Genomic DNA, 22,211 nt, shown 5'->3' on the forward strand with positions numbered 1-22,211 from the left:
ACCCTGCACAGGAATAATTTCTGACCAGAGATCTGGGCTCAATTCCCAAGTTACACAGACAACAGGCAGCACCTAAAGATGATATCCAGAGAGAAGAGGGCAGTTAGGGCTGCACTTATAAATATCGAGGACGAGATACCCTGACATTACGACGGGCAGGGCAGCTGTGGAGGGCTAGGGATGGCATTCTTCAGGGTTCCTTCCTTGGGTGGCAAGATGACTTAGGGTTGACTAACCCTAACCCTTGACTTCCGACGGGCGGACTTCCCTCAAATGAGGAGGCTGGTTAGAAGGAGGTTGAAAGGGAGGGTAAAAAGAGTCCAGTCTCTCCAGAATGCATGGAGGCTGCTTAAAACAACAGTAATAGAGGCCCAGCAGAGGTGTATACCGCAAAGAAAGAAGGGTTCCACTAAATCCAGGAGAGTGCCCGCATGGCTAACCAGCCAAGTTAGAGAGGCTGTGAAGGGCAAGGAAGCTTCCTTCCGTAAATGGAAGTCTTGCCCTGATGAAGAGAATAAAAAGGAACATAAACTGTGGCAAAAGAAATGTAAGAAGGTGATAGGGGAGGCCAAGCGAGACTATGAGGAACGCATGGCCAGCAACATTAAGGGGAATAATAAAAGCTTCTTCAAATATGTTAGAAGCAGGAAACCCGCCAGAGAAGCGGTTGGCCCTCTGGATGGTGAGGGAAGGAAAGGGGAGATAAAAGGAGACTTAGAGATGGCAGAGAAATTAAATGAGTTCTTTGCATCTGTCTTCACGGCAGAAGACCTCGGGCAGATACCGCTGCCCGAATGGCCCCTCCTGACCGAGGAGTTAAGTCAGATAGAGGTTAAAAGAGAAGATGTTTCAGACCTCATTGATAAATTAAAGATCAATAAGTCACCGGGCCCTGATGGCATACACCCAAGGGTTATTAAGGAATTGAAGAATGAAGTTGCAGATCTCTTGACTAAGGTATGCAACTTGTCCCTCAAAACGGCCACAGTGCCAGAAGATTGGAGGATAGCAAATGTCACACCTATTTTTAAAAAGGGAAAGAGGGGGGACCCGGGAAACTATAGGCCGGTCAGCCTAACATCCATACCGGGTAAGATGGTGGAATGCCTCATCAAAGATAGGATCTCAAAACACATAGACAAACAGGCCTTGCTGAGGGAGAGTCAGCATGGCTTCTGTAAGGGTAAGTCTTGCCTCACGAACCTTATAGAATTCTTTGAAAAGGTCAACAGGCATGTGGATGCGGGAGAACCCGTGGACATTATATATCTGGACTTTCAGAAGGCGTTTGACACGGTCCCTCACCAAAGGCTACTGAAAAAACTCCACAGTCAGGGAATTAGAGGACAGGTCCTCTCGTGGATTGAGAACTGGTTGGAGGCCAGGAAGCAGAGAGTGGGTGTCAATGGGCAATTTTCACAATGGAGAGAGGTGAAAAGCGGTGTGCCCCAAGGATCTGTCCTGGGACCGGTGCTTTTCAACCTCTTCATAAATGACCTGGAGACAGGGTTGAGCAGTGAAGTGGCTAAGTTTGCAGACGACACCAAACTTTTCCGAGTGGTAAAGACCAGAAGTGATTGTGAGGAGCTCCAGAAGGATCTCTCCAGACTGGCAGAATGGGCAGCAAAATGGCAGATGCGCTTCAATGTCAGTAAGTGTAAAGTCATGCACATTGGGGCAAAAAATCAAAACTTTAGATATAGGCTGATGGGTTCTGAGCTGTCTGTGACAGATCAGGAGAGAGATCTTGGGGTGGTGGTGGACAGGTCGATGAAAGTGTCGACACAATGTGCGGCGGCAGTGAAGAAGGCCAATTCTATGCTTGGGATCATTAGGAAGGGTATTGAGAACAAAACGGTTAGTATTATAATGCCGTTGTACAAATCGATGGTAAGGCCACACCTGGAGTATTGTGTCCAGTTCTGGTCGCCGCATCTCAAAAAAGACATAGTGGAAATGGAAAAGGTGCAAAAGAGAGCGACTAAGATGATTACGGGGCTGGGGCACCTTCCTTATGAGGAAAGGCTACGGCGTTTGGGCCTCTTCAGCCTAGAAAAGAGACGCTTGAGGGGGGACATGATTGAGACATACAAAATTATGCAGGGGGTGGATAGGGAGATGCTCTTTACACTCTCACATAATACCAGAACCAGAGGACATCCACTAAAATTGAGTGTTGGGCGGGTTAGGACAGACAAAAGAAAATATTTCTTTACTCAGCGCGTGGTCGGTCTGTGGAACTCCTTGCCACAGGATGTGGTGCTGGCGTCTAGCCTAGACGCCTTTAAAAGGGGATTGGACGAGTTTCTGGAGGAAAAATCCATTATGGGGTACAAGCCATGATGTGTATGCGCAACCTCCTGATTTTAGGAATGGGTTAAGTCAGAATGCCAGATGTAGGGGAGAGCACCAGGATGAGGTCTCTTGTTATCTGGTGTGCTCCCTGGGGCATTTGGTGGGCCGCTGTGAGATACAGGAAGCTGGACTAGATGGGCCTATGGCCAGTGGGGCTGTTCTTATGTTCTTATGTTCTTATGGAGCAGAACACTCATGGTTGGCAACCTTCAGTCTCGAAAGACTATGGTATAAGCCTACAGCACCCGGTATTCCCAAGCGGTCTCCCATCCAAGTACTAACCAGGCCTGACTCTGCTTAGCTTCCGAGATCAGACAAGATCGGGCATGTGCAGGCAGAACACTCAGTAGCATAGCTAAGGCAGGGCTGGGGTGGTACACAGCTCTGGGCACCACACCTGAGGGGATGTCCAGCTGTGTGCACATGGAACAAGGATTTAGGCTTCCAAAGCCTAAATCCTAACCAACTTTCCAGCGATGACTTAGCTGTGCCAATGGGGCATGTGCTGCATCCTGCAGTTGGGTAGCAGGCACGGAGTGCTTCTCAAGGTAAGGGAATGTTTGTTTCGTTACCTCGTTACTGGAAAGTTGGTTAGGACTGCTCCCTGAGTGGCTTTTTCTACCGTTCTTCCCCTCAACAAGCAGGAAAAAAGATCCCCCACCACTAAAAAAAAGATCAGCCACTCAGAGCGCTCACAACTGCTCTGCATGCTGTTTTAGCAAGTAATTGGTGGTGACATCATCACACCACCACAATTACTTCTGGGTTAGGCACTTCCGGGAGGGGGGTGTCATGAGTCATGGCCCTCGGGTGCCAAAAGGGCCAGCTGTGCCGTTGAGAACACATCTCCATGTCCTCTGTGCACAAATAAATTTATTCTTTATTACAAAAATAATGATAGTTCTGCCTTTTGCATTCAAGGCCTCTCACAAGCAACTTAGGGCATTTTTAAAAATATTGATGCATACATCTGCATAAGAATGCAGCTGGTGTGCCTAACAAGGGCAATGTCTAAACATTTCAAAGTAAAAACCAATTTTTGCGCAGTGTAGGATCTTTCTGCAAGAGTAGATGCTTTGCTGCTGCGGCTGTGGGAGTCGGCCAGCAAACCCAGTTCATGGAAAGAAATAAAACAGGCAGAGGCCAATAAAAGCACTCCCTCAAGCACCCAGAGGCTGCTTGGCTGTGAAACCTCCCTGGTGCTCAGTGTCAGTTTGGGAGACTCCAGCTTGAGGTTTCTGCTGAAGTTCACAGGCCACTGAAAGAGCGATTGCAGGCCTTTTAGCCAGCACTCCTGTTTTTTCTTGCTCTGTACGTTCTGGCACTCAGACATAATGCCCTTGAACATGGAGGCTCTAGCTAGTGCAGTAAACACTAAAGGTGACATTAAGGCAGAGTGACACATTCAAGTTTCCCTACATAAAAAGTGGCACATGGACTAAGATGATTACGGGGCTGGGGCACCTTCCTTATGAGGAAAGGCTACGGCGTTTGGGCCTCTTCAGCCTAGAAAAGAGGCGCCTGAGGGAGGACATGATTGAGACATACAAAATTATGCAGGGGATGGACAGAGTGGATAGGGAGATGCTCTTTACACTCTCACATAACACCAGAACCAGGGGACATCCACTAAAATTGAGTGTTGGGAGAGTTAGAACAGACAAAAGAAAATATTTCTTTACTCAGCGTGTGGTTGGCCTGTGGAACTCCTTGCCACAGGATGTGGTGATGGCGTCTGGCCTGGATGCCTTTAGAAGGGGATTGGACAAGTTTCTGGAGGAAAAATCCATTATGGGGTACAAGCCTTGGTGTGTATGCGCAACCTCCTGATTTTAGAAATGGGCTATGTCAGAATGCCAGATGCAAGGAAGGGCACCAGGATGAGGTCTCGTTATCTGGTGTGCTCCCTGGGGCATTTGGTGGGCCACTGTGAGATACAGGAAGCTGGACTAGATGGGCCTATGGCCTGATCCAGTAGGGCTGTTATGTTCTTATGCAGGTTGGCCACCCCCATCTAAATGTTTTAAAATTATCTTTAGAGGTATTTGTTTCTGGTGAGTAAAACAGTTTATAGTTCTAAGTCTTACGGAATACAATGGGCTTTATCCTAATGCCAAATGCATTGTAATACACACCACCCAATACAACTGCATGGTGTAAATTGTGGCTAAACTACTGAGGGTATGCCTGAAATAACTGCATTTTTGAAATTCTTGCAGCAATATTAACATCAAAATGTTCAGATAAAACATGGAATTGTTCAAATTTTGTTACACAGTGTATGCTTGTTACATGGTGTGTGCTCATCCATGAATTGATCTAGCCCTATGTTTCTCTACCAGTGGTACGGATAACACCTTGGTACTTGAGATGGTGTCTGGTGTTACTGGACACCTGACAGCGAGACCAGGAATGTGACACAACAAATGGATAGGAAGCTCAACTGGCAGAACTCCAAAGCATGCCTTTCCACACTCGAAAAAGCCCCCCCCCACCCTGAGCCTCTTCCTGGTGTTTGTCACGTCACATCTGACCTCCCAACCTAGAAGTATCTGGCCATTATGTCATTGCAGAAGTTACTTCTGGTAGTACTTTGAATAGGTGGACCAAGTGAAGTGGTACAGCAAACATTGAGAAACACTGCTCTAGTCCATTTTTATAGTCATGATACAGCAACAATCACCATGTTCTGTGACAGCAAGTGCTGTGGAGGGGGGAGGGTTTCAGCCTAAAGTTTCTTACAAATCAGCTTCATAGATGCCCTCAAGTTCTCAGGTTACATGAGACAGAAGCTTCTCCCTGTCCACTTTCTCCACCCTATGCCAAACTTTGATCCTTGCAAGAATTTCAGATAAGGGTCTTTGCTAACTCCTGAACCTGCCCCCCCCCCCGGAGCTCCACAACCATTTCTAAATGGTCATCCAGAGATGAGTTTTGCTATTTGGTTGTAAGGCTGCAGACAGGCCCGAGTTTGTGTTTGCCTTTTTGGTACTTTGTGGTGATTTTTAGGCAAGTTATGAATTAATCATATCACCCAAGGCCTTAGTAAATAGCAGAAGGGAAAAGGTTTTTGGAGTACATAAACAGACTATTTGTTTTTCATATTTTTATATTGCCCTTCCTCCAAGGAGCTCAGGGTGGTACACACAGTTCCTTCCCTCCTTTTGTCCTCACAACTAGCTTGTGGGGTAGGTGAGGCTGAGAGCGACTGGCCCAAAGTTATCCAGGTCCAAGTCCAGCTCCAGAACCACCACACCATCCTGATTCCACCTGGCTGTAGCAGAGAAAAAAAGTGAGTAGCATCACCACTCATATGACTGGATCATCCTGTCCCAACAGCAGCCATTTAACATGTTGCATTCAAAATTGACTATGTAAGCTCACAAAAGATGAATACCTGAACTTTTTAAACTGTTCATTTTGCACCCCTTTTTGAATGCCTATTAGATTGTAACTCAATTTATTGCAGCAAGGAGTGCCTTGATTCCTTAGACTAAAAGTTTTGTTGTGGCAGAAGCTTTTGTGGACTAGAGCCTCTTGGGTGTCTGCAACTCACCACACGATCCTTTGTCATCAATGAAAAGAAGGTAACGCAACAAGTTGGGCAATATGGGACCAACGGGGGTCTGCTGCAACCACTACCAAGGCTGTCCCCTTGTCCAACTCATGTTTGTGAACAGGAGTCCCGTGCACTCACAATTCAGTGTAGAACCAACAAGATCACAAACCAGGAGACGCTGCTTTTGCAAAATGCAAGACTATTCCTAGTTGGAGACAGAGTACAGATCCCAAGAGAGTGAACAATTTTAGATGGTTTGCACTGCAACTGCAGCTTAAAAATACATGATTGTGTTTTGCCTTATGAATCTGGCCTGTTTACATGTGTACAGCTGCAACCATTTTGCACAAGGCTCCACACTTACAACGTAAAAGGTTTGGAATGAATCACTAAAATATTTTTAAGATTTCCAGTTATAAGAATGCGAACATATTTTTCTGTTTCTGTAAGGTGAATTTCAGTATCAAAACTTCCAGCACGCCGTTAGATGTCATTATTGCCCCCTCTTTGGTTACTTTAAACCACCACTTGGTGTACTGGAACATATACAGGTGTGCACCCCTTAGGGCCGTTCCAGCTAATGCAGGGATTGCATATCCAACAATGACATGAGGTCACGTGGTTGTTGGAGGCGCACATCCCACCCTCCAAATGCAAAGGGAAACCTCTCTCGCGATTTCCAGCTTGCTCCATGAAACGGAAAGTGGCGCAAGAGATCTGATTTCCTTCAGTTGAAGCCTTGCAGAGGCAGCACTCGGGTATGTGCTGCCTCTGGGAGGCTCAGATGACTCTCTGGAGGGGAGCATCACCTGCCCTGCGGAGGGTCTGCACTGAGTCAAGCACTGCTTGATGACAGGGATTGCGGCCCCAATCCCCGTCGCCAGGTGGCACATGACTGTACTTCATATTTTCTTGGTCTCAGTTTTCTGCATTGCTTATAAGGTTTTTTCCTTCTTTTAAGTTTCAGTCAGGGCATGGAGAAAAGTTTACAATATGTACTTCACTTTGCAAATGTTATCAAACCAAGACTCTCCAAGGAACAGCACAACAATGACAAAGACACACACAAAACTCAATACCTCAAAGTTCAGGCAGTCCAAAACAGCAGCTGATACGCCAGCAAGAAACAGAATTTTGTATATGCAGAAATAATTCACACACTGATTATAAACTTTTTTTAAAGATGGAAGAACAGCCCCATAGGATATTTTACAATATGCACATTTATTGGAAGTGGGGGAAACTAATTCCACAGGTGAGGATAGTAATACAGGTAACAGTGGCACTACTGGCCCAAGTATGGTACTTAGTACAATTCCAAATAAACACTTTTAAAAGCAAAATGCTATTGATAGAAAACCAAATGTCCTCTTTTGAAATGGAAGTTCACCAGAGTTCTTCCCCTTCCCACTTCTTCTTCTTCTTCGCCAGACAAGTATTGCCAGAGATCATGTGCTTTACAGCTTAGCACAAGCTCATTTCAAATTCAGTGCTATTATCTTTAATTAAAAAAAAATATATATCCAAAGTTGTACTTTGACAACAAGAGCATGTGAATTACTTACAAACATTCAGACTGGAAGTGTACATTTCCGGCAGACAACATTGCCTATTAAATACAGACCAACCAGCACTCACAGAACATAAAAAAGGTTTTCAATCATAAAAAAATACTATAATTCATCACCAGACTATTTTTTTTTACAGTTATAAATAATAAATAGCATAACACAGTAGATTACAAGTGGATCTCTCTCTCTCTTTTAAGCCCAATTGGGTCTTTCAAGAGTAAATTGCTTGCTTTAACCCCAATGGAACGAGGTGCCACCACAGCTTGTCTCATCGCTGGCCCCTGAAAGCCCCCTCAAGCCAAACTGTATGCAGAGCTAGCATTCAAACAAACTGGAAAGACTTTCCATGAAAAAAATCAGCATTAGCTTATCGGCCCCCTCTCTCCAAGGCAGCACGTGGTGGGCTGCTCTGAAAGTTATGTGGCTGTGTGGTGCAACTGCGGAACAGCTGGGACTGCTTCACAGAATCTCCTTTCTCCAAATGGATCAAGCACCTCAAGGATCAACGGAGGAAGAAAATCATTTTTCCCCAACCAAAGTCTCTGCTTGACATTCCTCCATTTTGTAACCGTGTCCTCTAAGGCACAAATGCATTTCAGCACCGCAGGAGACACCAAAGGCCCAAGACATCCTATGTGGCAACCCAAGCCATTGTGGCTACGGAGTCCCACCACCCATCTTGCACTTCCTGCAGCCAAAAAGTTCTTTGCAACTGCCGGCTGCAATCAAGTGAACTCTGAAGCTGCCTGGGTGAAAGAATGCTCCGTGTGAGTTAACTGTGCGTCACAGGAAGCTGGTCCCCCCCACATTGCTAACATCAAGATGAAGTAGTTTCAATAGTAAGACAAAAAACCAACAAGCCAGTCCTTCCCTGCATCCACAGTGTTCTTTTTCCTGCTTCTAGCACCATCATCATCAGAGCAACTGCCAAGAAGCACAGTTTGAAAACTCTTTCCATTCTTTGGGAAAGATCACAGGGAAAGACGGCAACAGAGAAGCCAAGAGAAAAAGTGATTTTCAATTGAATTCTCTTTTTTCTTTAAAGGGGTGGGAAGTGAAGTCCAGAATATGCCTAATTGTCCAGCAGAAGAACTTTTACTTTTCCTAGACAAGTATCTAGAGTAATCTATTTTTAAAATGCATGTCAAAGAGCAAAGATTTCATAACCACCTGTAACCACCATCCTTACCTTCAGAATAAGTGATCATGATAGCAACAGCAGACAGTTTTGCCCACTACAGTCTGAGCATTAATACAGCTTAGGTGCTTGGTTTGGGAAATTGTTTTGTTTGTTTTTTTTAAAGTGTGTGCAGTTTCTCTGAAAGCAAAGTTAGTATAATCTGAGCAGACACTGGTAAAATGATTTTTTTTTTTCAAAAAAAGAATATCAGCAAAACTCAACATCAATGTGGCCTGATGTGTCCATGATGAAGGATAATCAAACCCACTTGGAGAAGTTGCCAAGGAATAGAGTATCGTTAACATTGCCACTCAGTACTTGAATCCTTAGGTCCTCAAAGATTTCATTTGATGGGTTTTTCTCTGTACAAATGTACAGTTAAAGGAACAGCACAGGCAGACATCAACAGACTGGGCAAGTCACTTGGGTGAAAGGTCATCCATTAAGATGAATGAGGAACACGAATTTGAGCATGCGACAGGAGACTCTGTAGTAGTGCTGCCTTTGGCCAATGAATCAGAGGAGGAGCTGACGCTGCTCGTGCTTCCATCAAGGATATCTGAAGACAAGCTAGAGAAAGAGAAGGGAAACCACATACTGAGTTCACAGAAAGCAAGAGCGAATTACTGGTGTCCCCAGGTATCCATGGAGGATAGTTTCCTTCTGCTACCGTGGATACCTGAAACAGCAGATAGCAGCAAACCCTACTCAATCCCCCCCCGTCGCAATTATGATTCACCTGTTTGCAAACGCTTAGCAAAAGGCAGACTTTTCTTCCTTTTGCTTTGGAACATGAATCAGGAAGCCAACAGTGAGAACCTAGACTCATACTGCTAGAGGACGCTATAGGTAGCGACTGTAAGAATACTAACAGGAAGTGAGCAACAAAGGACTTCCTATTAGCAGTCTCATAACTGCATCCTATAGCGTCCTCTACCAGTAGAAGTTTAGATTCTCACTGTTTGCTTTTTGTTCCAAAATGAATCGAAGAAAAAGCTGCCTTTTCCAAAACATTTGTAAAGAAAGGAGAATCATAATTTTGACTCTGGGGGAGGGAGATTTGAGAACTGTGGGTAAGTGAACCTGGGGATATGGGAACAGAGGATGGGGTGGTGCCTGTACTGTATATTCTGAGCTCTGGTCTTGGCTCCTCTTTCAGATCATTGGCATCTGAAGCAGAAGTAGGGGAGCCGCGCAGCCCCCAAAACAGGACCCCGAAGGTACGCTTGGTGATCAAAATCCCTTAATTTTATGTTGGAACTTTTCTGACTGTTACAACGTAAAGAACAACAATCCATTTCTAAGTGTGAAACACACAGTATTTACTCTGGTGATGTTCACCAGTCTTATTAAGGTTACTTGTACCATGAACTGAGGTCTGCCAGGTGTGTCATGTCAGGAGAAAGCATGTTGGTGGTTCCTTGGAAGAGTCTCTTTGGTTGGCTTTCAGTTTCCATTTCACCTACAGAAATCAGGACAGTCTGATTAGATTCAAGGAGGAGGAAGCCTAAGCTCAGGAGCACTAAAGTTCACCTCAGGGAGACATATTTTATCATGGGAAAATATAGCCACATTGGTACAAAACTCTCTTACAGCAAAGTCAAGCCTGCTACATGCACTACAATTTTAACAGCAAACCAAATGATTGCTAGAGGAACCCTACTTTGCACCCCTTTGTTTTATGAGATTAGCCAGGGACTATGGGCTTCCCAGTCTGTTCACTCTCATGTAGGAGAAATATACTACCACTCACACTTTACTCCAAGTCTGGTGGCCCTGAAACCTCCTTATTTTTATAGCACTGAAGGAATACTCATTCTCCCCAAAAGAAGGAAGAATGGCATCTTCCACCATGCAGGGGTGTCAAGAAGAGCAGCACTCTGTATATCAGATGTGCCAGCAGGTGGCCAAAAATTCCATACTGATCTCTCTTTTGCTACCTGTAACTTGGGAGGGCTGACCCCCAGCCAGGAGAAAGAATATGAGATGACAAGTCCCACCTCAAATTCCAAGGGTCTCCTGTAACTGCTGCTGTGCACCCACCACGGTGGGAGAGGGTCTTGAGAAGAGCCCTACAGCAATATGCAGCGGAAACCCCTCCAAAGGGTCAAGTAAAGTGGACTCCAACTGAGCCAGCCCCTTGTATGTCACCATGGGATATTCTTAAAAGGCTAAGAGAGATTGACACACAGAGGTGTATACCTTTCCTTTTGATGGGACCAAGAACGCTGGGCCTGATACAGTTGATTGGACTCTGGCTCCGCCTGCTAAAATACAATGGGAAGGTCACAGGATTTCTAGGTTACGAAAAAGTTCCAATGTTAGAGGAAGCACCTACTGGAACAGTACCCTGAAAGGCCAATGTATTTTAAGACTATAAGCAATTCATGCATCGTATATAATCAAGTATAAACCAATCTCACTGATAAGTTGAGAGCAAGTTTTGAGTAAAAAATAATGGAATTTTCTATGACCCCCCAGATAAATCAGGGGGTTAAACTTAGGGGGGTGTCTGACCATAATTTTGTTTGATTTTATCCAAGGTCAGATCTTGAAAAATAACCTACCAGTAATTGTTACCCAAGAACTGTACAGTCTCTAAATTATTAAAAATATAGTAAAAGAACCTAAGGTACATTTTTATTCATTAACTTTTAAAATTCTGGTCTTCACAACCTTTTTCTAAACACTATCAGAGTAGTGTACTGTAAACAACATTAGAACCATTAATCAAATCTTTCTCTAAGGCGCCTGTTGAATTGAACAGGAGGTTCTACATATAACATACCACACACAACTGGGAGTGTGCAATTCAATTCACAGTGGAGAGACAAGCAACAAGGAATGAGCATGAACAAGTCCAGCTACACATAGTTGCAACCCTATTTACTCATATGTAGACCCCATTGCTTTCCATGGGTGTTATTCTTAAGTAACACTGCACTGAATTGTAGCCTTGGACTCTGCTTCAAATTGAAATAAGGATTATTTATTTTTCACATTTTTATACCGCCCTTCCTCCAAAGAGCTCAGGGAGGTGTACACAGCTGCTCCCCTCCTTTTGTCCTCACAACAACCCTGTGAGGTAGGTGAGGCCGAGAAAAAGTGACTGGCCCAAGGTCACCAGGAAGCTTCATAGATGAGGGGGGATTTGAACCTGGATCTTCCAGGTCTAAGTCTATTATTAATTATTATTATTAACAGTATTTATATACCGCTTTTCAACTAAAAGTTCACAAAGCGGTTTACAGAGAAAAACAAAATAACATAACTAAATGGCTCCCTGTCCCAAAAGGGCTCACAATCTAAAAAGATACAAATGAATACCAGCAGACAGCCACTAGAACAGACAGTGCTGGGGTGAGGTGGGCCAGTTACTCTCCCCCTGCTAAAAAAAGGAGCACCCACTTGAAAAAGTGCCTCTTACCCAATTAGCAGGGGTTTACCTGTCTACCTCCCAAACCACTACATACTGGTGTTTAAAAAAAACCAGATCTCTGCCAAACATTTGCAAAATGGAACAAGGGTGTAGAAAGGTCTGCTAAAGAAAACGAGGCTTGCTTGGTTTAAATGGAAGCCTTGAGCCCAGGCTTGCTTCTTTTCTCAAGAAAAGAATGAAAGGTTAACTTTGGCTGCGGCTTTGCCCTGGAGGTGTTGCTGTGCAGACAAATAGCCCTCTAATTATCTCTGCATTATCCTCTTGCTTCTCCCCTTGTGACTTGCTTAAACAGCCCTGTGATCTCCCTCAGTAACCTCAGAGATAAGGTGAGGAGATGATCTAAGCTTGATTTATCGGTACAAAATTCTTGCCTTATAGGCGAATATCTCCGGGAAGTTTCCAAAGGAAGCACGGACCCAGACCCAACACTTGCCTTCCCAGTGGTCCAAGTGGCCACAAAAAGAAGTATAATCAAATATAGCGGTCTCAGTGTGCCCAACACGGAGTCCTGTCCAACACTCACTTCAGGCCTTGGAGAATGCAGACTGTTTCACAAGCAAGTTATAAACAACACTTTATTTTTTGTTCACATGGCCTTACTTAGGAAACCACACTAAAAATTTCGCAGCCGGCATGGAAGTCTTCTCTCAAAGTCTGCCAACTGTGCTATGGCTGCTGTATTAGCCTTTATAATAATCCCCATTTGCCTTTTGAAACCATCTTTGAAGATAAATCAAATGCATTCCCCCTTTGAAGGGAAACCTCAAGTCCTTGCAGAACTGGCTGTTACAGCCTTTGCAAATCAAACACCTAAGAGAACCCTGAAGGCACATGCCCTATTAATTAGGATATCCTTGCAATCAAACAAAGCCAGAATTTCAAGATATCTGCTCTTTTTGAATTCGTATCTCCCCTGTGCACCCTTTGGGGACCTCAGATGTAATCTTCACCTGTCTGTTTGTTTTTTGCTATCACCATGTTGCCAGCTCTCATTGTGCATGCCTGTTCTTCCAGCTTTACCTGGAAACTGTACTTTGGAATTGTCAGAGAGCAATGTGGCACCTGCCAAACCAGCGGCAGAGGTAGCCTTGTTCGCTTGCTCTGTGAGCTGGTTAAAAAAAAACAAAAAAACAACCTACTTATAAATTTTGGAAAAACAAAAACAAAGAGCTGCTTTCCCCACTTGGACCCAAGCCCAGAGAGAAGCATTTTCCAACAAACTGATGGCTTCAGGAGTTCACTGGGGACAAAACTAGGCACCAGGCTATTGTTGCCCTACAAGTCACCCACCTGCACTCTTTCCTCAAAAAAGTGGTCACCATTCAGAACGGCTGCTTAACCCTGAGAACTCTGCAAGCCTCCAGACATCCCAGGCTATACCTTCTAGGAGGGACTGTAAGTTTAAGTAAGAAACCTGCTCTCTTGCAGCACTTTCCAGTTCCACAAAGCAGGCGAACCTATTCGAAGCCCCGTGGAACACACGCTAAGTTAAAGAGAAACAGAGATCTCTTGAAGCTCTCTCTTAACTTGCTGCACCAAGCTACTAATGGAAAATGTGATTCCATGTTCCTTTTTAGGCAGTTCTAACCTTGACTTTCATTTTTGTGCTACAAGGCTTAGGACATGTGTCCAAGCTCATTCACAAAACCCCTCTTTGAGCCAACAGGACTTTCATGCCACATCCATGTGCTTATGACTAGAAGCAATGGAAATGACCCACCAAGGATCATCTGCACAAGCAGATGTGCAGTGAATGAATTTTAGCAGGACCTCATGCCCAAGAAGTCTCCAGTGCCCAAATAATTTGCTGGCACCTGCTCTATTCACCCGCACAGGCCACAAATTGCAAACCCTATAGCATTCAAACCACTTGTAGATAAGAGACATGCTCATTTTTCAAACATATTGACTTACTTTGAAAATCTCCTGGTGGGGCTGGGGATGGGACTTGGAGGCAACCCATTGCTACTCACAAACATTTGCAAGGAGGGTGAAAAACATTGCTAGAAAAACAAAGGCACAATATTTAAAAGGCATTTCAAACTCAGTGCTGCAGTTCTTTCAAGGCTGCCGCCGCCTAAGAACTTCTTCCTCTCTCTCACTTAAGATGCACAAAAACATTGACAGACCTCTGCTTTCAATGCTTTATGCCAACATTATCTACCTGCTGATTTCACTATTAGCTTTCTGTCCATCAAGGAAGCTGCAGTGACGATGCTACACCACAGCCATTGGAGAAACGAACACACAGCACCTTCCCTGGTAAGGTCCACTTTCACAGGGGAGGCGCTGTAGTATGCAGAAGGTCCCAGGTTCCATTCCTACCAGCTCCAGGCAGGGAATGGACAATATTCCCTGGTTGAAATCTGAGAGCTGCTGCCAGACAGCGTGGACCAGTGGTTTGACCACGCAGAAGACATCTTTTTCTGTTCACATACATGGCTGTTTATTGCAACCACCTCTAGCTTTCTACCCAGAAGAAAAAGAAAAAATAAGAGTGCTTTGACTGCACAGAAGTTTGGTTTCAAGCCATTAACCCATATACAGCCATGGCTCAAGCACTGGAAGTTTCAGCAGCATTGCCTAACCAGTTCTAGGTATATCTCTGGATCCACATGGGCTAGTGAGCTACCTTTTAATGAATAAATTAAAGGCATTTGAAATGTGTTGCTGGGAAAGACCTCTGTCAAGGCCATACAAGAGCTGCTGCCAGCCTGAGCAGAAAATACTGAGCTAGGCGCACCCATGGTCTGGGCTTGATATGACAGTGTTCATAGATCCGTATAAAGGGTGGATTCCAGAGAACTGCAGGAGTGTTTGAAGGAGACAAGCCAGTAGCTGAAGCTGCCACAAGTACCCTTATAGTTCTCCCTTATGTGTCCTAATCCTGCCCCCTCTCCAACCCCAAACACAATTACTACAGAACCCACACTGGATAAGAGCTCCAAGGCAGTAATCCTATGCATACTTACTTGGGAATAAGCCCCATAGAACTCAGTGGGACTTGCTTCCTAGTAAAACACAAATGGATCTGGGCTTCATATCTCCCATTTTAAAATGCCAAAAACTCTTCTGCCCCTCTCATGTTACTACACATCCTGGTATGCATAAAGAATGACAGAAGTTTGCCAATGCAAATAATTCCTAATGTATTATGTAGCTCAAGGCGACAAGAGTACCTTAAGAGAACTAAGGTACTTCAAGACAAATTTGAAGATTAATATTAAAATGTCCTTAAAACCTTTTGCAGCTCCAAAAAACTGATGCAGTTCTCTGGCGTACCTTTCCAATGCCCCTTGTAGGGGAAGGTGCTGGAGAAACAGGAATGAAGTCTATCCTCTTTGGGGACGAAGATTTTTCAGATTTGTCCAAGTCGTTGTCACTCTGAGGATACAAAGCATCATATTTGCAGCCCCGTAGCATTTAAAAAGCTCTAAAAGCTGAACCACAAAATTCTGATGCAAAAAAATTAGCATGGCCAACCAGTGGAGCCTATAGGTTGCTCCACTTAAGCTAGTTCCACTCTTTTCCCCTAAGTTCACTGGTTAAGTGAAAGGGTGAAATTAAAATATTAAACATCTGTAAAGAGATTACCAGGCTCAAGCTCTCTTCCCATGACTGGCTTATCTGCATTGCTGTTTGCACTTCCCTAAAACACAAAAAGGCTCATCAGTGGCGACAAGAGAACAAGACCGGCCTGCTTTTTTTATGGTGCTGTGGTCACACCCACCTTTCATGCGCCGTCTCTCTGTTCATCAAATCCACTCCTTCCTCCTAGGGAAGTACAAGAATTCAGGTCTGAGATTCTTACAACTTTCTGCTCAGCAGAATATCATGTCCCTTATCAATCAGAGCTGAGCTGCATGACCAGCAGAATCAGCAGGTGCAGCTGAGCTACACCATTCCTTGTGGGGGTGCATGTTTCAATGCTTACTGCCTGCCCACCCATACAGAGAAAATAAACACGTTAGGAATAAGAATTGCTGCCTAGCCTTCTCTTCAAAATGCTAGTTTTCTATGCAGAAACATATTTTTCTGTCAAATGGGGAGAATGTAATAGATTGAAACATGCCACTCCTCATCGGTAATTGAAAGTGGTACAAACCAGCATTCTAAAGTACTGTAGAGCTCAGCTTCTAGAATATAAATAGGCAGGGTGTTCCAGGGTGTCCACCCCGTGGCACCTCCCTTCCCCAGTCCTGCAAATGGCCACTTCAAATTTTGCACTAGCTAACCTGCATAAGCAGATTACTTGCTTCCAAAAGCAGGATTAGGAGATGGGTTGAGTATGGTCAGAGTAGCACCAAGACCCTAACCACACATGTGGAAACAGGTAATAAATTAGCAGAGAAACCCCTTGTGTGCCGTTTTCACAGGAAAAGTGACCACTTGCCATTAAAAGACAGCACCCTAAGAGATCAAATGTTACTTACCCTTCTGATTTGATGGAGTCGGCTGCTAGGGATACGAATCGGAGACGATGATATCAGCTGACGGGGAGGAAGCAGACATTCCAGAAGTTATAATCACTTTACTTTTTTTAAAACAGATTTTCATCCGAGCCCATTTCTCAACCTCATAATGCACCAAATATCACACAAATTAGTAAAAAATGTAACCTTTGGGCATCATCTGCAGTTCTTGCAAGCTCAGGAACTGTGGGGGGAGGAAGACAGGACACAGACAAACACACCATCTCTACAGCGGGAAGAAACTAATGCTCCCAAATCTTCTGTCTCTGAGAGACTAGACTATGGTACATATATAGTCTATCCAGTGTTGGAGTAATATACTACCACTCAACCTCTACTCCAAGGCAGGTGGCCCTGAAAACTCCCTTTTTTAATATAGCATTGAAGGAATATTCATTCTTCAAATAGAAAAGAAGAATGATAGCTTCCATCATGCAGAAGGAGCCAAACTTCATTATCTACACACTACAAAGTAAGCGACATGACTGCATTATATTAACCAATGCCTAAGAAATCTTTACTAGTACACAACATCAATGACTTTAGTTAAAAAGAGTTCAACAGCTTAATCACGTATTTGACATCTCAGGGTGCATAACTTATCTTTTGAAATGTTGCTTATGACCCTCAGCTCTCTCTTTAAGACTCAAGAATATTTTTTTCTGAATAAGGCAAGAAATTTTCCACCAAAGTGAGAGGACATTTTAGTTGGATAAATAACTCCACTACTAACCGATATGAGAAGTGAACCCAGCATGTTTGAAACTAATTCAGAGCCTGTGGAAAAATGTGTTGGCTTAACTCTACTACAGTCTGTGGAAGTACTATAAGTATGCCAAATTGCAAAGCTGGAAATTGCAAGCTTCTTTGAAACATAAAATAATTACAAGGCTGTATCTTAAATATCCTAAAGAACAAAGCACTATTTTTCTCTCAAAATCATTCTCATCTTGCAGTGCCATGCTATGCTCTTTGAGTTGAAGAACTAAGTAAACAACAGGTGCCTGTTTTGATGTAAAAAGCGTAAAAGAGGCTGAAGGTTTCCTTCCACATTACAAAATAATTTTTCCAAGGCCACTACAGAGAGTACTGAACAGAGAATAGCAACGGTTGGCTGGGATCAAATTACAGGAAGTTCTAAACAATCTACAATATCCTGGTGTTCTCCCATTTTAAAATGATGTCCCATTTAAAATTCTGCCTATAACTTTATAGCCAAAGTTCTTTAGAAACCATGACCTCTTTGTCCACTTGCCTGAACATGTTAACTCAGTGTTTCCCAAACCTCTGATAGCCTGAAGTTTTTAAAATTAAAACTCAAAGCCGAATTTCACTTCTGCAAATGAAAAGGGATTAACAAAGGCCTATAAACTGAAATAGCAGCACCTGCTGTCAAACAAGCTCACCCTGCCAGTCTGAGCTATTCATCGTTTTATCTGAGAGCAGGTAATGCTGCTGCATCTGTACACCAGGGAATGGCTAACAGATCCATTCTCACCCAGCACCGAGCCATGCTAGAATTGCTCATCCCCACCAGAAGCTGACTGAGAGGCCAAAACAGTGACTCATTCAGGGATGCAGTGAACAGCTTCCCTGCATACCATGGCATGCCAGCAATTCTCTTGCCACACTTAGTGTGCTCCAGAGCACAGCTCAGACATCACCATGCAAACTCCTTGGTCACTGAGTCACACTGGGCTCAGGCAGGGAGAGCAGAGACCAGGGAGGACAGAGTGCCTATACATTTAACCACTGTTTAGAAGAGGGAATTTTGGCAGGTGTAGCTCAACACACAAGGGTTTAAACAAAATCCCCTCTTCTATACACTGGTTAAAGGTATAGGCACTCTGTCCTCCATTGCATCTGGTCTCAGGGCTGGTCTCAGGGCTTGATGACATCACTCCCAACACAACAAAGTGTTATAAGCAATTAACACACTTCGTGGGAACTCTGGTGGCAACTACAGCTGGTGCAATACAATCCTGATGGGACACAATCACAATACAATGAAAGCCTTTGCTCTGCTTCTTCTGTGAGTTTCAGACATTTTGCTATAGCTACAAGAGGGCCTTGGCTGTTGGGTCTATCAGGTCTAATTACAGTAGGGCTCTCCAGACCGCAGCCCGTGGGCTGGATTTGGCACCTGGTCTAATCCCTCCCCTGTGTGAACTGAGCTTACTGTTCCACAGGGGAGCCTCCGTTTCACACCACCGATCTCCCCCAAACTGCACTCTGGCCAGGTGCTTCCAGGTTCTGTTGACCCAGCAGGTTTTGCACCCAGATTTCCAGACAGAGGTGGCTGACTGGGGAAAATCAGTGGTAAGGTAACATGCTCCCCAGTGGAATGCTCCATTCATGCCAGGGAAGACTTTTCTGGTGTGCAATGGTCTCCAGTTTGGAGACCGCTGCATAACAGCATCCACCTATCGCACACGAACTCTATACTTGCAAGGGTTTAAGTGCTCTTTGCATCACATCCATATAATTATATTTCCTTCCACACTGGAATTCTTACCATGCTGTGCCGGTTCATGACTGTTGTGCTGTTCCTGCGGGTTCGCAAGACGTAAGGCTGAAAAACCTGTGAATTGTCACTGAAAGAAAACAACAACTGTTATATTTCTGCACATTCCTCCAATGATAGTTTTACCTTTTTTTTACTGCAGTGGTTGGGCACTGCACGGATTTTTCTCCGCCCCATTGAACAGACCACTCTGCACGAAAGACCAGCACAAGAATGGAAAGAAGCCTCACAGGACAACCAAAACACATGCATCTCTGAATTTGCCAGTGGTCTCGGTGAACTACTCCAAAGAACTCTTCCTCTGACAGTCACTGCCCAAAAGCTGCGTTTTGCAAAAGCCACTCTGCCTTCTTGGAAGATTTGTTCCTCTGAAGGGGGTGGGAAAAGCCTGTATGTGCTCCAAGAAAATGGAAGAAATGTACCTTTATGGTCAGGACCAGGTCCTGAAGAAGACACACTGGTCATCTGCCCAGGTCTCTCTCACAACATGTATATGCAAGTATACCTTACCAAAGATCCCCTACTATCCACTATACTTCCAGCCATCCCTTTGTCATCTCCTCAGTGTCCAAACTTAGACTGTAACATCTTTGGGGCAGACACCTGTCTTTTTCAGTTTATATTAGGGCACAATCCTAGCCAGGTCTACTCAGAAGTAAGTCCTATTTTGTTCACTGGGGCTTACTCTCAGGAAAGTGTGGTTAGGATTGCAGCCTTAATCTCAAAAGAGCCATGCATATGATGATGCGAGGGCAGGATCCAGCCTCATCTCCTGTGCATGCATGGAATGTATTTAAGCATTCATCCTCTGCATCTCAGGGGCTGCCACTGCAAAGGGGTGGTTTAAATGCCACCTTGTGCTACTGCAATACTGCCGGCAGAACCTCTGAATCCCAGCCACAGTCACATTAGCAACTGCCATTGTGACTGAAGCATGATGGCTGAGAGCCTGAGCTGTGAACGAGGTCATCCTTGGGCTGAACTTCACCTCTGCTATAAACTAATCACCAACTGCTTGGTCCAATGGATGTACATCCAGCAGCAAGTCCCTAAGCCCCAATAAACACAACAGGACTTATTACCAAGTAAACATGCAGATGACTGCACTATAACTTTCATTACAGTGGGATTTATTCCCAAGTAAGCAGGCACAGGGCTGCAGCTGTAAGCAAGAAGCCCATCTTTCACTTTTCCCACTGCATTACAGGGATCACAGTAATGCTGTACTTTGTAGGACTGCTGAATGGAGGACTGAAGTAGTGTATATTTCAATGCTACTATCCTACAATACACCACCAGTTCCTGAACAGACACCTTCGGCCTGACAAAACTCCACTTTTTTTTTAATATATGCATTAACATGCCTGCTTTTCAATTTTAAATGATAAAACACCTTCGCTGCAGTGGCTGAAAAGCAGTATATAAATGCTGTATATCTTGAAAGCAGCTAAATAGTATTACAGACAAGTAGGCCCTGGACCCCAGATAGATACTGCCAGACACTCAACTGTATGTAAATAAATGACTAAACAGAAAGAGATGTAAATGTTTAAATATTTTGGTTTTTGCCTTCTTTGGTAACAAAACATTTAAAAACCTTTCTTTGGCCAGTCACGTGTTGCACACAGAATTATGCTGATGTCAAGACTTGTCAGCTAGCCAGGTGTGTCCTCTGTGCCACGAAAATCATATTATATGCATATACAAAGTCCCCAAGATACACACTAGCTCCACTCCAGACATCTGCCTGGAAGCTGGAGCACATGCAAGTCAAAACAGCCAGAGTTTGCCGACCCAGCAATACCACAACTGCACAAAAGCATCACAATAAACAGCCTCTGCATGCATGAAAACGCAATGTCTGTAACTCAGACATCTGTAAACTCAGGGACCCAGTGTTTGTATAACATGCCACAGAAAACTTCTTTCTAGTGTGCATGTGCGCTGGTTTACATGTATGAATGTAAGCCACCTTGGGTGCTCTATGTGGAGAATGGTGGGAATATAAGAAATAAAATAAATAAATAAACTTACACATACATGTTATACTCTGAAAGGGAAGAGTGGATGACACTAAGACAGCAATTCCCGAATTGTGGGTCTGTGACCCATAAGTGGGTCACTACCTAATTTCTGATGGCTTGCAAAACTGACAGGACAGATAAGGCTATGTGCATTAAGGGTTAAACAACCTGCTACTGGGAGAGGGGGAAAGAGAAGCACTGCTGCCCAAACACCATGACAGCCACAGAGGCTTGAGCAGCTGGTAAGTGAAACTTTTCTTTCTAGGTGGTCCTGATGCTAAACTTCTCAAACCACTGCCCTAATAAAGGTTCGATATCCCTTATCTGAAGTTAGAAGAGGGATCAGGCCAAAGTCCCATCTAGTCCAACTTTCTACATCTTACAGTGGCGCACCAGATGCCCCAGGGAGCACACAAGACAACAAGAGACCTGCATCCTGTAGCCACTCCCTTGCACCTGGCATTCTGAGGTAGCCTACTCCTCAAACCAAGAGGTTGCACAAACCCATCACGGCTTGTAACCTGTGATGGACTTTTCCTCCAGAAATCTGTCCAGTCCCCTTTTAAATGCATCTAGGTCAGATGCCATCACCACATCCTGTGGCGAGGAGTTCCTCAGTCAGACTACCCACAGGGCGAAGAAATATTTCCTTTAGTCTGTTCTAACTCTCCCACTACTCAATTTTAGGGGATGTCTCCTGATTGTGGTGTTACATGAGAGGGAAAAAATATTCCCCATCCACTCTATCCATTCCCTGCATAATTTTGTATGTCTCAATCATGTCCCCCCTCAGGTGCCTCTTTTCTAAACTGAAGAGCCCCAAATGCTGTAGCCTTTCCTCATAAGGAAGTTGCCCCAGCCCAGTAATCCTCTCTTTTGCACCTTTTCCATTTCTACCATACCCTTTATGAGATGTGGCGACCTGAACTGGAGACCAGAACAGTATCATGCTCAATTTATTTATTGGGGTCCTGCCACAAAAAAGGCCGAAGACCACTGCTTTAGGCCACAACAACAGTCATATTGGTACTCAAAAAAAGACCTGTTATTTTGGAATATTCCAGATAAGGATGCTCAACCTGTACTA

The 22,211-nt window shown here is 44.3% G+C and overlaps 1 protein-coding gene and 2 non-coding genes across 4 annotated transcripts in view; all 3 read right to left on the reverse strand.

Moving 5' to 3' along the window:
- Positions 1 to 7,119: 7,119 nt before the first annotated feature.
- PABIR2 (PABIR family member 2) overlaps positions 7,120 to 22,211 on the reverse strand; it is a 16,173-nt gene continuing 1,081 nt past the window's right edge. Inside the window, exons 2-10 of one of the 2 annotated variants that reach the window (XM_066640110.1) lie at positions 19,092 to 19,170; positions 16,538 to 16,594; positions 15,835 to 15,878; positions 15,699 to 15,753; positions 15,387 to 15,488; positions 14,019 to 14,107; positions 10,868 to 10,932; positions 10,031 to 10,127; positions 7,120 to 9,235 (exon numbers count right to left, since the gene is read on the reverse strand). In XM_066640110.1, coding sequence (XP_066496207.1) covers positions 9,085 to 9,235; positions 10,031 to 10,127; positions 10,868 to 10,932; positions 14,019 to 14,107; positions 15,387 to 15,488; positions 15,699 to 15,753; positions 15,835 to 15,878; positions 16,538 to 16,594; positions 19,092 to 19,170 — 739 coding nt within the window. In that variant the 3' untranslated portion in view covers positions 7,120 to 9,084. The remainder of the gene's footprint in view (positions 9,236 to 10,030; positions 10,128 to 10,867; positions 10,933 to 14,018; positions 14,108 to 15,386; positions 15,489 to 15,698; positions 15,754 to 15,834; positions 15,879 to 16,537; positions 16,595 to 19,091; positions 19,171 to 22,211) is intronic. The other variant, XM_066640111.1, reaches the window with a different exon arrangement.
- Positions 10,390 to 10,523, reverse strand: LOC136663385 (small nucleolar RNA U109). Its single transcript, XR_010795028.1, has one exon. It is a non-coding gene; the product is annotated as a small nucleolar RNA U109 (small nucleolar RNA).
- On the reverse strand, positions 16,879 to 17,014 carry LOC136663384 (small nucleolar RNA U109). Its single transcript, XR_010795027.1, has one exon. It is a non-coding gene; the product is annotated as a small nucleolar RNA U109 (small nucleolar RNA).

Source organism: Tiliqua scincoides, chromosome 12, assembly GCF_035046505.1.
Source record: "Tiliqua scincoides isolate rTilSci1 chromosome 12, rTilSci1.hap2, whole genome shotgun sequence".
Taxonomy (NCBI): Eukaryota; Metazoa; Chordata; class Lepidosauria; order Squamata; family Scincidae; genus Tiliqua; species Tiliqua scincoides.